Below are 18,227 nucleotides of genomic sequence, written 5' to 3'. Positions count from 1 at the left end.
CTCCCGCTCGAACCACGGATATTGATGGGATATGCCGAGCGGATAGCAATCCGCGATCCGAGCTGTTAACAGGTGACTAGACCCGATTGTAACGGTTCCGAATCGTGCCACGCTTACCCAATTCGAGAAAAGACTGAGGCGATTGGATGGAGTGGAAACCAGGAAAATAGGAAGAACAGAGCAATTTATTAACAAATGTACAAAGAAGAAGAGGAAACGAAAGGAATGTACAAGAAAGAAAGAGGAAGGAAAAGTACACAGGGCAGCCTTAATTACGGTCTTAACGTATTCCCTGGACAAACGGGCCCGTCTCACATACAGACACTCACACGGGAATTGCAGATGGTAGGGTGGAAGGTCACCAGCGCGTCCAGGCTCCAGTCCGGCTCCGGTCCAGCAGATGAACAACCCGGCAGGCAGCTCGTATTGTAACGTAGCGCGAACGGACAATTAGAATGACGGGGGGGGGGGGAAGGCTGGTGTACTGGCGTACGTACTATTCGCACGACTCGTGCCAAGCGCTCCCTCCCAAATGTCCTGCTTTGAAATACCAATGCCAGTGAGCCCTCTTTGCACAGTCCTTTCAACCACGATCAGCGCATATACTCTCGAGTCCTTGATAATCACGACAGTCCTTAGCGAGAGTCCTGTAAAAGTGCTTTTGCGCGCGCTTTTATAAGTCAAGCCAGCGATCGCTCCGCCAGCCCCAACCACGCCCTATCGGGCGATGTCACTCCAGCCCTGGTTGGCTGGTTATCGCTTACTGGCCCCGCCCTGACAGCTGGGTGACGTGGCCACACCTCCTCCCTGGTGCTCCGCCCCCTTTTTCCGGGCTTCACCTCGTGGCTTATGGCGGCGTTGAGCGAGCTCACGCTCAAGGGCAGCGAAGGCTGCTGCTGCTGGCCAAGGAGCGTACCAAATTGGAAGGCGCCATGGGGCACAGACTGGGGAGCGCGCTTAATGGCGTCGCTTGGAGGGAGGCTGCAAAATGAACGAAAGGGCCTACTCTTATTTGATTGACACAACGCAGATTCAACTATTGGAAAATGGCCTTATCTAACACATACAAAGAAATAACTGACGTCATATGGTGGCCTACGTGTTGCTTGTGGCCTACCTATGGGGTGCTATCTTTAACCTTTAATGATGTTATATTTATTTACAAGTGTGGGTTCTCAAAACCGCAACACTCGTCCCGAGCCGAAACAATACCTGGGTCAGGACTACTTTTACATCTACATGTGACACTTAGATGTAGTTTCCCTGTACTTTTAACCTACTACCCTGAGTGCGACAGTTTTGACACTAGATATGTCCCCCCTGCTGCGTTGTGTCCTATCTAACCGACTCACGCCCACAATTAACTGAATTACGGAATGGTTTTCAAACTAAACATTTAAGCCGGTGGGGTGCATTATTTACAAGACACTAATTAATTATTTACAAAACTATAACCCAGGACCTGTCTTTTGTGGGAAAAAGAAGAGAGAATTTGATGAGGAAATGGCAATCGCAATGCACTGCACCGATACACCATACACCCATATGCACCCAAAAATAAAAAAATATGCACAAAAAGCACCATCACCAAAATGCACAAAAACATTTCAAAAATTATTAAATGATGACGTCTTGTGCTTCTCTGCTGGGCCGATGGATCTTGGCTTGATCTTCTTGCTTGATGTATTAATTAATAAAAAAGGGCACAAACCGCGTCCGCTTTTTTATTTATGGCCAGCAGGTCCAACTCAGGTGGTCCGACTGCTGGGCATTGATGCCACTTAAAACAGTGGTCCGCAAGCCAGATACTGCTGGCAGCAATGGCCTGTCCCAGCAACAGTGCCAGGCCACAGAACGTGTGGTCCATATGGTGTATCAGTGCAGGCAGCGGTCAGGCAGGCAGCAAGGTGCAGGCAGCAAGAGTGCGGCCGCACAATTCAGGACACCTGCACACTCCCCTCGCACAAAAGACCATGGTCCATGAGTGGGGAAGGAAGACAAAGCAGAGGTTCGCGGGGGGGTGGGAGTGTGGGGGGGGGGGCAAGGGCGCAAGGGTACACATCATACAAAGTAATGCGACATGAGGGGCGCTGGAGAGCGAGCTGAGAAAGCTCGACCCTACAAGTTTGTCACCCCCCATGTCAATCTACACTACCCTTGCCCTTCCCCGTATGTACACAATTTACAAATCCATCTCTCCTGTCTCGTCCCCCATATCTCCCCTAATTCCGAATTCGTTACCAATCCCTCCCAAGAAGGAAGGGATGGAATCGCACACAATGTCAAACTCCGTTATGATGCGTCTTTCATTCTCCAAAATCGTTTACAAAATCTGGTGTGGAGTCCTATCACCTCGGTGAGTGGATGCGGATGGTGCGAAGAGATTTTCTCCGAACTATCTTCTAAATGACATCAACACTTTTAAACTACCCGGGGTCTTGCCCTGCCAATCCATTGGCCATCTTTACTCTATGTGGTTCTAACAACCAATTCCCATTGCCCATACTGTGGTGCTCTCCCAATTTTGGGGTCACTCCCGCCATTTTTCTCACTGTGCCCTCGCACAATTTTGGGGCTGGGTGGTGTGGCTCTCCCAGCAGGTCTACTTACCTGCGCACCTCCGCAACTGAACGTCGCCACCCGAGCTTGCCTAGCTCCTCACCCTAAACTACCTGGGGAAGGCCCTCCCTGGCGCTTACCCCCCTCGATGCCCTCTCTGGCATTGGGCTACCCGGGTCCTCTCCTGGGATCCTCGGGCCCCGCTGAACTCTAACTCTGAACTGGCTCCCAGAGCCTACCTGTGGCCTCACCTGGCCGACAGACTACCAGTGGCGGAGTGCTCAATAACCACACACACTAACAGGCTCACATGCCCAGCCATTCCACTTCACTTATGCACCCAACAAAACACTACTTTGCAACGACACGCACCACAGATGTCAATATCCAACCAAAATTTCCTACTCCCTCTACCTAACTTTAAACTACCCTCCCCGGGTACTCGTGAAGGGGTCCATCCTCCCCCCCATTCACTCTTTCGCACCATGCACTCCACTCCACTCATTCCAGACTACTCACTCCACACCATTCATTCCATATCATTTATTCCAGACCATTTATTCCAGACCATTTATTCACTTGCACCCTATGCAAGGCAATCACTCAACACAATTACATACATCCTCAATACCCCACTCATACACTTTCACACACACACACACATCACTCTCGAGCATTGCCTCATTTGCTCACCAGCACTACAAGGACTTCCATTCACAATGCCTCATTTCCGCCTAAACCTCAAGCTCATACACACAGCACCATCTAGCTATCTACTCCCTTCTAATACGAGTGCTCCCCGTCTTCCCTTATACTAAGCACATCCCACCGTCATTATCATCCACCTAATCTCTCTACGTCCCCACTACTTGTACAATGTCACTACTTAAATCTCAAGTCACCGATGGTCATCTTTCTAGATCCCTAACGATTATCCTTACCCGCCCTCGGCGAGCTTACACTGCCAAACCCCATAAAACTACTGCTCCTTTGCCCCAACGGATGTGAGGGATGGTAGAGCCACCATTCCATGCCTTCCTCCAGGTGACGTACATAGCCCTCCCTCGGCGGTATGTCAGTGGTGTCTGGCACGGGACCGCATAGCAAGTCGGCAGGAGCCCGCAACTCCCACCCATACATGAGCAACGCTGGACTGCATGCGGTGGCCCCGTGCTGGCTGGTTCGGTAGGCCATTAACAAATACGGGAGATGTTCGTCCCAGTCATCCTGACGGGTGGTGGTAAACATTGCCAATTGTTGGATCAAGGTTCGGTTGAACCGTTCCACCATCCCGTCAGATTGTGGTCTTAAGGGCGTTGCCCTTGTTTTTCGAATTGACAGGAGTCTGCACACATCTTTTAGCAATTGACTTTCAAAATTTCGGCCCTGGTCGGTGTGCAGCTCCTCTGGAATCCCATGCCTACATACAAATCCTTCCACGAAGGCCTGTGCCACCACCCCGGCTTCTTGGTTGGGGGGGGGCATAGGCCTCCGGCCACTTGGTGAAATAGTCCAATAGAAAAACGAGGATGTACTTGTTACCTTGGCGGGTGCGGGGTAGTGGTCCTAGAATATCCATAGCCACCCGCTCAAGGGGGGCCCCCACCTGGTGTAATTGAAGGGGGGCCCTCATCCTCCGTGCTGGTCCCTTTTTAGCAGTACAGGCGTCGCATCTCCGACACCAGTCCTGTATGTCGCGCCCCATATTCACCCAATAGAACCTCCGGCGGACCCGAGATGTTGTCTTTGTCCTGCCCAAATGGCCGCCGGAGCGGGTACCATGCACCTGCTGTAATATGATGTTCTTAAATTTGTCTGGGACTATCACCAGCCAGGAAGTTCTCTCAGAGGGAACCTCCACCCACTTGCGATACAAGATGTTATCTTTCAATTCCAGGGTTTGCCACTGAGCCCAATATGCCTTCGTTGGCGCCCCGAGGGGGGTGACCTCTTCCCCATTAGGTCTTTGTCCCAATCAAACCCATTCGTACACCGGTCCCAGGACGGGATCCTCCCGCTGGGCCGTGCTCCAAGCCAAAGTTCCAAATTCTTCATCTGCAGTTAGTGGCAAAATTGGCCCTCTCACCCAGGTTGCACGGACTACGAGGGTAGAGGTGGAGTCTGCCAATTGTTCCCTCTCCTCGTGTCTCGCACAAAATTTACAGTTTTCCCCCAAACAAGGATGCCGAGAGTGCATCAGCATTCCCATGGGCCTTCCCGGCCCTATGGGTCACACTGAAATCGTACTGCTGCAACTTTTCCAACCACCTTGCAATTTGGCTCTCCGGTTCCTTGAACCGAAAGAGCCATTGCAAGGAGGAATGGTCAGTTCGAATCAGAAATTTCCGCCCTTACAAGTAATAATAATAATAATAATGCATTTATTTTATATAGCGCTTTTCAGGAAGCCCAAAGACGCTTTGACAGAGTGCAAAACATAACGCATAGCAAAACATAAAGACAATTGCAAAAAAAGAAGAATCAATAGGGAAATATTCAAAGCACAAAGGAGGGAGAAGGAGAGGAGATAGTCAGGGGGATGTCCCAGTGTGTGGAGTGTGTGGAAATGTGTGGATCATGGCAAGCCAAGAAAGTGTGGATGGAAATGGATCATGGCAGCCAGCATAGCCAATAACTCTTTGCGAGTGACGCAATAATTTCGCTCGGGCCTACTCATGGCCCGACTATAATACGGGATCACTCTCTCCACGCCCTCCTGTGTCTGGGACAAAACTGCGCCCAATCCTTCCTGGCTTGCATCCGTGTCCAGGGTAAATGTCCCGTCACTAGTGGGGTAAGCTAGAACGGGTGCGGATGTCAAACACCCCTTCAATGCTAGGAAGGCCTCTTGGCACTCCCTTGTCCAATTAAATCTCGTCCCCTTCTCCGGAAGCCGGTGAAGGGGCCGGGCCAACTCTGCAAACTTTGCCACAAAGCGCCGGTAGTAGGAGCAGCGTCCCAAAAATCCCCGCACCTCCTTGATGGTACGTGGTGCGGGCCACTCCTCTACTGCTGTAATTTTGCCTGGGTCTGTTTTTACCCTCTCGCGACCGATAACGTGACCTAAATAGGCCACCTCTCCAGCAAACAAAGTGCATTTACTTGGACTCAATTTCAACCCTGCCTATCTGAGGCACCCAAACACCTGGTCCAAATTAGCTATTGCTTGGGGGAATGTTTTAGCATGTACCAGGACGTCATCCAGGTACACCAGGCATGACTGCCATGGCATGCCGCCCAGTACATGCTCCATCAATTGTTCAAAGGTGGCGGGCACGTTACACAAACCAAACGGCATCACAGTGAACTGATACAGCCCCTTACCTGTGGAAAATGCCGTTTTCTCCTTCCATGCCCTGTCCATCTCCACCTGCCAATACCCACTCTTGAGGTCCAAGGTTGAGAACCAATTTGAGCCCGCAACTGCATCGAGGGTGTCATCAATTCTTGGCAGGGGATATGAGTCTTTGAGTGTCACGTTGTTCAGCTGGCGATAGTCCACGCAGAAACGCGTGGTCCCATCTTTCTTTTTGACCAGCACAACAGGTGACATCCAAGGACTTCCCGAGGGCTCGATGATACCTGCATCGAGCATTTTTGCTACCTGCTCGTCAGCTTTCTCCCTCTTGCTCCAAGGGAGCCGTCGGGCGGGCTGACGAATAGGCCGGGCCTCGCCGGTGTGGATCTGATGAACCGGTGTGGATCAATCCCGTACTTCCAATACGTCCAATATCCTCTGAGGACAAGGAGAAGATATCCAAATGGGATTCAATTAATTTGTGTAAGGCCTCCCTCTGGGTACCTCCCAACTCCACACTACTACGATTTACCATCTCACAAATGGGATCGGGCCAATTCCTACTACTTTTTGAAGGCTCCCTCTGGGGCCGGCTCGGCTGGACGTTCTCGCCCTTCACTGGCGCGACTTTGTTAACTGGGGTGCAGCCGGCTATCTTTGTGCGCCTTACTATAGTGCGTGGTTCTGCACTAATATCAATCACTCGGACGGCCACCACCGGCCCATCCATTTTTACGAGGGTGCGGCCCACGATTGAACCCGGAATGGACTGCGCTGCCACCGGTTCGACTAGGCCGCAGGACTCCTGCCATGTTGGGCGAGCTAACCATCGGGCCGGCACTATGGCCTCGGCCCTTGGAGGGATGGTCACGACCTCGGAAGCCTCCAGCTCCGTCCTCTCGGCCTGGCTCACCCCATCCAATGGTAGCTCCTCTATTCCCACTTGTAGGGTCCCCCGGCACAAATCGATTTTACAACCGCTGGCAGTCAACAAATCCAACCCTATTAAGCATGGGTCGCACACCTCCGCCACCCAAACGTCTATTTCCCTCTTTACCGACCCTAACTTGAGGGTTACAAAACCACGCCCGATGATCGGGGCCGTTACCCCGGTAGCCAGCTGCAAACTAGAATTTTCCAGATGCTGGATTTTATCCCAGCCGTCTGCACTCGAATTGAGGATCACAGGGCTGATGATCGTGGCGCTTGCTCCTGTGTCCATTACGGCGTCTACCCCCACGCCGGCAATTTTGCCCCGAATTGTCAAACTACCAGTACCAATTTTGCCACAATAGATGACCTGTCACGTCAATGAGGGCGCTTCACCATCCCCTACTACCGAACATGGCCCTGTATGTCCGGCACTTACTAGTTTCCTGGGCCCTGGCGGAGGGGTGTCTGGGGTCGGCTGGCCCGACCCGTTCGAGGTGGAGTTGATGGTCTTGGCTGCCGGGGTCCGTCCCGGCGTGGAGCTCGACACTCCCACGCACGGTGACCCGGCCGGCTACAATTAAAGCACCTCACCTGGTAAGGTGCTTGCCTCCGAAATTCCAAATTTCCCCCCCTAAAAGTCCTAATTGGGGCATTTGTCTGGGGTCTACCGGGGGCCACCTCCAGAGCCTCCCGCCAGGCGCTGGTCCACCAGCCTTCGGACCATGCTCTCCAGGTCAGGGCCCCTTTCGGGGGCGGGTCCCCTCGGGGGGCCGCCACCAGCCACGGGCCCTACCTGGTGCACCGCCACTGCATGGCGCTCGCTTCCCCGGGCCAGGGGCTTTGCTGCTTCCCAACGGGCCGCAGCGTCGGCCGCCTTGCTCAAATTCCACGGGCGCCACATGGTGAGTTGTTGCCGAAGCTCGGGGTCCGGGAAGGCCTGGATGAAATGGTCCAGCGCCAGGCTTTCCTGGGAGGCCGCCGCCATGTCTGCATGTGCAATCCCGACTGCGTGGCGAATGGTCATATACAAGCTCCCCGATGGTCGCTTGGGGCTTTCGTTTTCGCACCGCCAGCTGAGCTTTAACAAGCTCGCTCTGCTGTTCCACGCCGAATCGATTAATTAAGGCCGCGCGGAGTTCTGGCAAGGTGATAGCACCCGATGGTAAGGCCGTCAGAACCTCCGCTGCCGCACCGCGCAGTGCCCCAACGAGGTGTACTCCACCTTCGTCCAGATTCCAGCCGTTTCCCCTACACACATGTTCAAACTGCGCCAAGTACGCCCTCAGGTCACTCTTGCCGTCATACGGCGCGAGTGGAACCTTATGGCCGCCCGAAGGCCGGACCCCGTGCGTCGCTCCCTGCTGAATTAACGCGGGGCCGAACCGTTCGGGCCCACACAGTACACTATTCCAGGGAGGCTCGCGTGCGTCCCCCGTCCCTCTAAAGACTACCCCTGTCGGTGTCAATACTTGGGTCGCCCCGTCGCAACCCGCTACCCACTCCATTCTCGCACACCCAGGCTCACCGACACCTCTCACACTCCCCATGGTCGGACATCCCTGCGCACACTCTCTCTCCACACACTCCGGACCAGTCGCACACCTTACCATTGGCCTCTCACGAATGCCCGGGTCTATACCAACCCCCAAGCTCGCTGAACCTCCCCTCACACCATATACATTTCCGATCATATCGCCACTCACCTCGGCGCTTCTTCCTCTTCGCTTCTCCTCCGCCACCTGCAAACTCTTTATTTGGTTAGTAAGTACATCGTCACGATGTGAGCACAGACCTTGTACCAATTCCATCACCTCCTCCTTTATTTCATTCTTCGTCTCCCTTCGTCTCTTTTTAATTTCACTCACCCCCTCTTCTACCTCCTCCAACTTTTGTTTCACCCCCTCTATTTCCCGGTGCGCCCCCACAATTTCTTCTTCTCAGGCCACCTTGGTCGTCTCCATATGCTTCCTAACTTCTCGTTCTCTCGCCCCCAACGTCTCTCCCACCTCGTCCAACCTCTTTGTCAGCCCCTCGTGTACCATCTGACATTCCTTCTTTGTTGCTATTAATTCCTTCTTTATTTCCCTTTGGGCAGATTTCAGCCCCCCTATCACGTCCGTGTTCTTACTCACTTGCTCCCCTAACTCCTTTTGTCCCACTGTCAGCTTCTCTACTTCCCGCGTCAACTCCTCTATACCCCCCTGTAACCTAGCCGTACTCTTTCTCACCTCTTTCTCCACACGCTCCTCACCCCGCTTTACCTCGTCGCGTACCCCCGTGACCTCTTCGCTCACCCCGAGCCTTATATCCTCCCCCATCTCTCCCATTTCTCTTTTAGATGCCGCCCTCATTTGCTCCAACTCATTCTTTTGGGCGTCCATTTTGCCTTCCAGCCCGTTCTTTACCTCCTCTATCTGATCCCCCATTTGTTTTATTTCCCGGGCGGATTGATCCCCCATTTCCCTCAATTGCCCCCCCCCCCATCTTGTCTTCTAACCCCGTTAACCCGTTCTTCACTCCTTCCATTTGGTTCTCCTGGGTGGCCATTCTGTTTTCCAACCCCGTTAACCCGTCCTTCATTTGGCCACCCACGTCCTCCAATTGGCCCCCTAATTTGCTTTCTAATCCCCCAATTTGCTTTCTAATTGCTCCCCCATTCTATTTTCCAAATTACCTAACCCATCTTTCATTTGGTTACTCTGTGCATCTATCTCAATTTTCAATCCCCCAATTTGGTTTCCCATATCATTTCTCAATTCCCCAATTTGGCTTCCCAATTGCTCCCTGTTCTTTTCCATCTCCTTACTCAATCCCCCAATTTGGTTTTCCACTCGCTCCCCCATTCTGTTTTCCATTCGTTCCAATTGTTCTTCCATCTTGTAAATACTGTCGTTCTTTTTTTGTATTTCCGCCATGAATTGTGCCATGAAGGGTTGCATGTCGACCAAACCCATTTGCGCAGCGGGCGTGGCCATCGCCACCATGTGTGAGGCGCCGCCATTTTCTGCGCCTCCAACCCCTACTGCCGCACCCTCATTAACTGCCTCCTCATTAATTTCCTCTCCCATCTATCCCAATTGTCCCACTTCTTCCCTGGGGTCCTGGGTTGATTCTAACCCTTCCTCTTCTACCTCCTCATTTACCCCCACCGGCATCCGATCGCCTTGGCTATCCATGGCACGATTTAATTTAGATGTTAAATAAAATTTCGGCCGCTCGTAATTTGGAGTGCGCTAGGCGCACTTCGGGTCCAAATCCCACTCCCAGACACCAATTGTTACGGATCTCTGACGTCGGCTCTCCCCTTATCAAGGGGGGGCTAATCCCCTTGTCCTTTTATCTGGCCGACGCGAGTCCTGGAAGTTATAACGTTCCTTCCGGTCGGTGGTAAATAGGGTTGTTGGTCGATTTTTAGTCCTGTTACCTAATTACTACCACCGACCGTAAAGCAAGGGAATAACTCCCGCTCGAACCACGGATATTGATGGGATATGCCGAGCGGATAGCAATCCGCGATCCGAGCTGTTAACAGGTGACTAGACCCGAATGTAGCGGTTCCGAATCATGCCACGCTTACCCAATTAGAGAAAAGACTGATGCGATCGGATGGAGAGGAAACCAGGAAAATAGGAAGAACAGAGCAATTTATTAACAAATGTACAAAGAAGAAGAGGAAACGAAAGGAATGTACAAGAAAGAAAGAGGAAGGAAAAGTACATGGGGCAGCCTTAATTACGGTCTTAAATTATTCCCCTGGACAAACGGGCCCGTCTCACTTACAGACACTCACACAGGGATTGCAGATGGTAGGGTGGAAGGTCACCAGCGCGTCCAGGCTCCAGTCCGGCTCCGGTCCAGCAGACGAACAACCCGGCAGGCAGCTCGTATTGTAACGTAGCGCGAACGGACAATTAGAATGACGGGGGGAAGGCTGGTGGACTGGCGTACGTACTATTCGCACGACTCGTGCCAAGCGCTCCCTCCCAAATGTCCTGCTTTGAAATACCAATGCCAGCGAGCCCTCTTTGTACAGTCCTTTCAACCACGATCAGCACATATACTCTCGAGTCCTTGATAATCACGACAGTCCTTAGCGAGAGTCCTGTAAAAGGGCTTTTGCGCGCGCTTTTAGAAGTCAAGCCAGCGAACGCTCCGCCAGCCCCAACCACACCCTGTCAGGCGATGTCACTCCAGCCCTGGTTGGCTGGTTATCGCTTACCGGCCCCGCCCTGACGGCTGGGTGACGTGGCCACACCTCCTCCCTGGCGCTCCGCCCCCTTTTTCCGGGCTTCACCTCATGGCTTATGGCGGCGTTGAGCGAGCTCACGCTCAAGGGCAGCGAAGGCTGCTGCTGCTGGCCAAGGAGCGTACCAAATTAGGAGGGGCCATGGGGCACAGACTGGGGAGCGTGCTTAATGGCGTCGCTTGGAGGGAGGCTGCAAAATGAACGAAAGGGCCTACTCTTATTTGATTGACACAACGCAGATTCAACTATTGGAAAATGGCCTTATCTAACACATACTAAGAAATAACTGACGTCCTATGGTGGCCAACGTGTTGCTTGTGGCCTACCTATGGGGTGCTATCTTTAACCTTTAATGATGTTATATTTATTTACAAGTGTGGGTTCTCAAAACTGCAACTATATATATATATATATATATATATATATATATATATATATATATATATATTCATTCAAAGGTAGTTTAAAATCCAGGTCATTTAATCAGGGTGACATTTTAAACGATCTTTAAAATCATTATTTTATTTCAATCTACATTATATTCTCCGTGGGTGATTCTGTCCGGGGGTGTGGCTCGACCCGGTCTGGGAGGGCTTCAAAAACAAATATCCACCATGTTGTTTCCTCGCATTGCTTTGAGGCCTCTTTTGTTAGGCCAGCGGTGTCTTGCTCTCTCACAGTTTTATTTCAACTCTAATTCGATATCTCATTTCATTTTTCACAGTCGCTAACATGGTTTTAGACTCGGTTGAAAAAGAACGCGAATAAAATTTGATGAAAGTTACCATTTCTAGAACGAAATGCATTTTCAAAGGCTTGTAACATAAAGGCCATGAACACTCTGTCACGCCTTTATGTCCACTCTAACTCACCATCTGATTTCATTTTTATCGATGGTTTTAGACTCGGTGTCAGCAATAATTGAGAAAATTCACGCACACACGGGAAAATGCCGAGATATACAGTGCATTCAGAAAGTATTCAGACCCCTTCACTTTTTTCACATTTTGTTATGTTTCAGCCTTATGCTGAAATCGTTTAAATTCATTTTTTCCCTCATCAATCTACACTCAATACCCCATAATGACAGAGAGAAAACAGGATTTTAGAAAGTTTTGCAAATTTATTAAAAAGAAAAAACTGAAATATCACATTGACATAAGTATTCATACCCTTTGCTATGACACTTGAAATATAGCTCAGGTGCCTCCCATTTCTCTTGATCGTCTTTGAGATGTTTCTCCACCTTGTTTGGAGTCTACCTGTGGTAAATTCAACTGATTGGACATGATTTGGAAAGGCACACACCTGTCTATATAAGGTCTCACCTTGTCACCGAACCAACTCATCCAACGAGTTTTGTCATTATCCTTCCAAAACTTTTTCAGATGTCATGCCACATCGTTTTTGGCCCTTTCTTTCAATGTTAAAGAATCAGTTCAATTTCTTTTTTACTCTGTCCAGATCTTCACCAAAATCGAATCAATTCGTCCTTGTTACACGCCCAACCTGTCCACCAAATTTCATCCAAATATGTTAGCTTTTTGAGCTATCCTCACAAACAGACAGACACGGGTGAAAACACAACCTCCTTCAAGCAGGTAATTACTGGTTTGATTGAAAAGGCCTCACACATCCGCACTTTTATATCAATTTAATTGTTGGATACCCGACTCGGGCCTATTCTCACCCGACAGTCTATTATACAACAACAAAAAACAACAGGCATTTTAAGGCCATTTTCCCTGCAATGCGGGGGTTAGCCTTGCGGTCCCCATGACAATCTTCTCCATTTTGCCCTATTTTCTGCATCTCCTTGTTAACCCCCTTGCCCGCATTTCTTCTTCCACCATCTTTAGCCAAGTCTTTCTCGGTCTTCACCGTCCTCTACTTCCTTCTACATTCATTTCCATCACTCTTCTCAACCAGTCACTTTCATCCTTCCTCAACACATGACCAAACCATCTCAAACTGTTTCTCTTCACAGCATCCATCACAGGCTCTATTCCCATCATCTTTCGCAATTCATCATTTGTCTTACTCTCTCTCTCAACGATACTCCGCACATCCACCGAACCATTCGCATTTCCACCCTTTCCAGCCTTCGTTGCTGCTCTACGTTCATTACCCATAAATCATAACACTGCTCACACATGCAGCATACACCTTTCCCTTCAGCTTCAACGACACTCCCCTCCTCATCAGCACGCCACTCAGTTCCCGAAACTTCTTCCATGCACATTTCACTCTAGCAACCGTTGCCGAGTCTGATCCACCTTCTCCATTCAGCATGTCTCCTAGGTAACAAAATGTTTTCACACCTTCCAGCTTCACGCCGTCTCCAAGATCCAACTCAACATTTCCTCCATCTGCAGCTCCCTCTGTGCACACCTTAAACTTGACTGTAGCTGCCACACTGGTTAATGACCCTCCCAAACCACTACATTTTTGATGAACCCACTCAGCGCACATTGTACATTGAATGGAATTCACTCTGACACCCTTCCTGCACACAGCACACGGCCATTTTCCAGTTCTTTCCACCTCACCACATGCTTTACCACTTGCCATCACCTTCGTTTTTCCGATATTCACCTTCAGACCTTTTGTCTCCATACATTCCTTCCCCTTGTTCATCTTCTCCTTCAGTGCATCCATACTTTCTGCAATCAACACCAGATCATTTGCATCCAACAACTCCCACGGTATACCCTCCTTTATGTTCCGAGCCAGCAGCCTCCATCACAGCTACAAATAGTAGTGGACTTAGTACCGACCCCTGATGCACTCCCACCTTCACCTCAAACTCACCACTGTTCCCGTCCTTAGAGCTGTGCGCCCTCTTTTGTACATTGCCATCACTACTCTGATCAACCATTCCTCCACTCCTAACTTCCTCAATGCCCATGTCACTACTTCACGTGGAACCCTATCGAATGCTTTCTGCAGATCAACAAACCCAAGAAACAACTTCTTCCTCTTCTCCATGTACTTCTCCTGCAACTGCCTCACAATAAAAAGCGCATCTGTCGTTCCTCTTCCTGGCATAAATCCAAACTGCATTTTGTCAATCTTCACGTTCTTCCTTATCCTCCTCTCCAACACCCTTTCCAATAGCCTAATTCCATGCTCCAATAACTTTATCGCTCCGTATGAGCCACACTCCAGAGGGTCACCTTTCCCCTTGTATGGAGGGACGAGGGTACTCAGTTCCCAATCCACTGGAATGCGGCCTTCTTTCACCACCAGATTACAGATCTCTGTCATTCTCTTCACACCCCAACTTCCTGCTGCCTTCAACATATCTCCCACAACTCCCGTCAGCCCTCCCGCTTTTCTACTCTTCATTGCTTTTATCGCTCTGATCGCTCGCTCGCTCGCTTTTCTGAGGAGTTTGTAGACAGTGTGGTGAGTGTGACTAGAGTGAGTGATAGGTTGATGATGGTGAAAATGATGATTGGAAACCCTGGTGTTGGGCTAGCGGCTAGGGTGCCGGCTTTGGATCCGAGGATCCTGGGTTCGAATCCCGGTCGAATGCTGAATTAACAACCAGGGGGGTTGACTCAGCCTGACCATCCTTCCGAGGTCGGCTAATTGATTACCAGTTCACTGGTAATTCCCTGTTTGTCGTTAAAGGCGGCAAAAAGGGTTGGCGTCAGGATGGGCATCCGGCCGTAAAACATTGCTTCAAAAAGGGGACCGAAAAACAACAACAACCACGGTTCCAGAAAAAGGCCAACCCCCGCTTTGCGGGGAAAAATGGCCTCTAAAGGTGGTTATATGTTTTTTATTGCTTTTATCGCTTCCTCAACTTCCTTCTCGGTTATCTTCTCTGCCGGTCCTAAAACTGGGCTACTCTCTATATTGCCATCCCATTCATTCTCTGCATTCAACAGTATTTCCATATATCTCTTCCATCTTCCTTTAATTCCATCTGGGTCCACAACGATTTGTCCCACTTCATCCTTCAAGCAACTCACCCCCATCACATCACACCTCTCTTTCGCTATCTGCTTTGCAATCCTGAATACCGCTCTCTGACCCTCTTCCAAATCCAAGCGTTCTCCGAACATTTTCCTACATGCCTCCTGCGCCTTTGCTACCTCTTTCTTTGCAGCCTTCTTGGCTGCCTTATAACTTTCATGCTCTGCCTTTTCTGCCCCCATAACCTTCGCCTTCTGCCACTCCTTGAACTTCTTCCTCTTCTCGTCGATCTTCTTTCCAACTTCATCATCCCACCACCATGTTTCCGAGTGCCTCTGTGGTCCTTTTGTCCATCCACATACCTCACAGTCTATTATAACACGCACTAAATATCTGCATTGATTTCCTGTTGTGTTGTTCTCCTCAGCATGAATTTCGCACCTTTGCCTGCCTCATTCAGGTATCGTGTGGAATTTGGTTTTACAATTCATGGCCGACCCATCCTGGTTGACGATGTGCGTGTTCGAGGTACTGGTCGCACGGACTTCAATGTCGAGATGAAACTGCAGCCTAGTGGGACATTAGCTCGCATCGAAATGGCATGTTGTGCTTTCCCTGTCTGATCTGTTCACTTGCTTCGCAAATCCCTATGTTCATAACATTTGACTTGGTGTTCTTGGTTAATGCTTGCCTGTGGACCTGTATGGCGAAACCAGTCTTGTGCTTACATTTGTATTGCCCAAGATGTTTGATGTCTTAATTGAATTTTTATTTTTTTTCAATGTGATCTTAAATTTTTTTTTCTTTTAACAAAGCATCCACATATATGTATATATATATATATATATATATATATATATATATATATATATATATATATATATATATATATATATATATATATATACACATGTGTGTGTATAACACTATATATATATATATATATACATGTGTGTGTATATATATATTATATATACTAGGGCGTGCCCGTACGTGGGTGCAAAAAAACATGCGTGCAAACAACAACAACAAAAAAAAACTTTGAAACCACGTGGCAGTAACGACCACAGAACCCCCCCCCCCCCCTCTATTTACATGAAATGGTTTGGTCCATTCGCAAAGCCAAAGCGAACGGCTTGCGAGTACGGTGACCATACCTTGGGAAGCACTTGTCCGATTAATTTCAAACCTTGAAAAGGCACATCCTCGGGTCCCCAGCAATATACCTGGCAAGTTTCAAGTATATCGGACCCGTGGTTGTCGAGAAACAGCGGTCACAGACAAACACACACACACACACACACACACACACAGACAGACACACACACACATACACACAGAGACTACTGGAATTATAGATAGATATATATATGTATGTATACCAGTGTGTACCCTGGTTTAGAATAGGGACACCGTATCCCTGCGTGTGTCGTAAGAGGCGACTAAGAGGGTTGGCATCAGGAAGGGCATCCGCCAGGCCATAAAAGCATTGCCTCAAAAAGAGAACCATGACAATTACAACTACATATGGGCAGGGTACAGCCCGCAGTGGAGCTCGGTTTCTGAGGTTTGGGACATGGAATGTAGGGACAATGACAGGGAGATCAGGAGAAGTGGTGGAAGTATTGGTCAGAAGAAGAGTGGACATATGTTGTGTGCAAGAGACGAGATGGAAGGGGAGTGGTGTGAGAATGGTGAAGGGTAGGCAGAGACAGAAATACAAGTTTGTGTTGCAAGGGTGTCCGGAGGGCGTGAATGGTGTTGGTGTCCTATTTTCTGAGGAGTTTGTAGACAGTGTGGTGAGTGTGACTAGAGTGAGTGATAGGTTGATGATGGTGAAAATGATGATTGGAAAGCTCTTGGTGAATATCATCTCGGGATATGCTCCGCAGGTTGGTCGGAGCGATGAAGAGAAGGACGAGTTCTGGTGTGCGATAGAGAAGCTGATGGAAAACGTGAAAGATGAGGAAGTTGTTGTGGTAGGAGGAGACCTAAATGGACATGTGGGAAGGAGTATGGACGGTTTTGAGGGAGTTCATGGGGGTTACGGATATGGTGTGAGAAATGGAGAAGGTGAAAGGATTTTGGAGTTTGCTGATGGAGCTGATTTGTTGATTTGTAATACTCAGTTCCAGAAAGAGGATAATAAGCTTGTTACATACACATGAGGTGGGTCGACGACAACCGTTGACGACCTGATGGTGCGAAGGCGAGATAGGGGGCACCTCCGGGACGCAAAGGTGATCCCGGGGGAGAAGGCTGTTTCACAGCACCACTTGGTTGTCTGCGACATTAGGGTGAAAGGTGTGAGGAGAGCTCGGTGGGTGAAGTACCAACCGAGAATGAAGGTGTGGAGGTTGAAAGAGGTGACAGTAAGGGAGGCATTAAAAGAGAGGCTGAGTAGGGTAGAGGATGATGTGGTTGAGCTTGAAAGTGGTTGGATGTCAATGAAAGATAGTCTGTTGGGAGCCGTTGGTGAGGTATGTGGATGGACAAAAGGACCACCGAGGCATTCGGAAACATGGTGGTGGGATGATGAAGTTGGAAAGAGGATTGACGAGAAGAGGAAGAAGTTCAAGGAGTGGCAGAAGGCGAAGGGTACGGGAGCAGAAAAAGCAGAGCATGAAAGTTATAAGGCAGCCAAGAAGACTGCAAAGAAAGAGGTAGCAAAGGCACAGGAGGCATGTAGGAAAATGCTCGGAGAACGCTTGGATTCAGAAGAGCGGCAGAGCGGTATTCAGGATTGCAAAGCAGATAGCGAAAGAGAGGTGTGATGTGATGGGGGTGAGTTGCTTGAAGGATGAAGTGGGACAAATCGTTGTGGACCCAGATGGAATTAAAGGAACATGGAAAAGATATATGGAAATGCTGTTGAATACAGAGAATGAATGGGATGGCAACATGGAGAGTAACCCAGTTTTCGGACCGGCAGAGAAGATAACCGAGAAGGAAGTTGAGGAAGCGATAAAAGCAATACACAACAACAACAACATGCATTTTAAGGCAATTTTCCCTGCAAGAGCGGGGGTTAGCCTTGCGGTCCCCATGACAATCTTCTTCATTTTGCCCTATTTTCTGCATCTCTCCTTGTTAACCCCCTTGCCCGCATTTCTTCTTCCACCATCTTTAGCCAAGTCTTTCCCGGTCTTCCCCGTCCTCTACTTCCTTCTACATTCATTTCCATCACTCTTCTCAACCAGTCACTTTCATCCTTCCTCAACACATGACCAAACCATCTCAACCTGTTTCTTCACAGCATCAATCACA

At 49.5% G+C, this 18,227-nt stretch overlaps 1 protein-coding gene across 1 annotated transcript in view; it reads left to right on the top strand.

The window, feature by feature from the left end:
- LOC137422039 (5-oxoprolinase) overlaps positions 1-18,227 on the top strand; it is a 149,360-nt gene that overhangs the window by 27,372 nt on the left and 103,761 nt on the right. Inside the window, exon 6 of the mRNA XM_078772561.1 lies at positions 15,421-15,559. Within this exon, the coding sequence (XP_078628687.1) occupies positions 15,421-15,559 (139 nt within the window). The remainder of the gene's footprint in view (positions 1-15,420; positions 15,560-18,227) is intronic.

The sequence above is a fragment of the Myxine glutinosa genome, chromosome 2 (assembly GCF_964187855.1).
Source record: "Myxine glutinosa chromosome 2, kmMyxGlut1.1, whole genome shotgun sequence".
NCBI classification, from domain to species: Eukaryota; Metazoa; Chordata; class Myxini; order Myxiniformes; family Myxinidae; genus Myxine; species Myxine glutinosa.
Note: the sequence above shows the minus strand (reverse complement) of the source record. Positions and strands in the feature narration are given on the sequence as shown.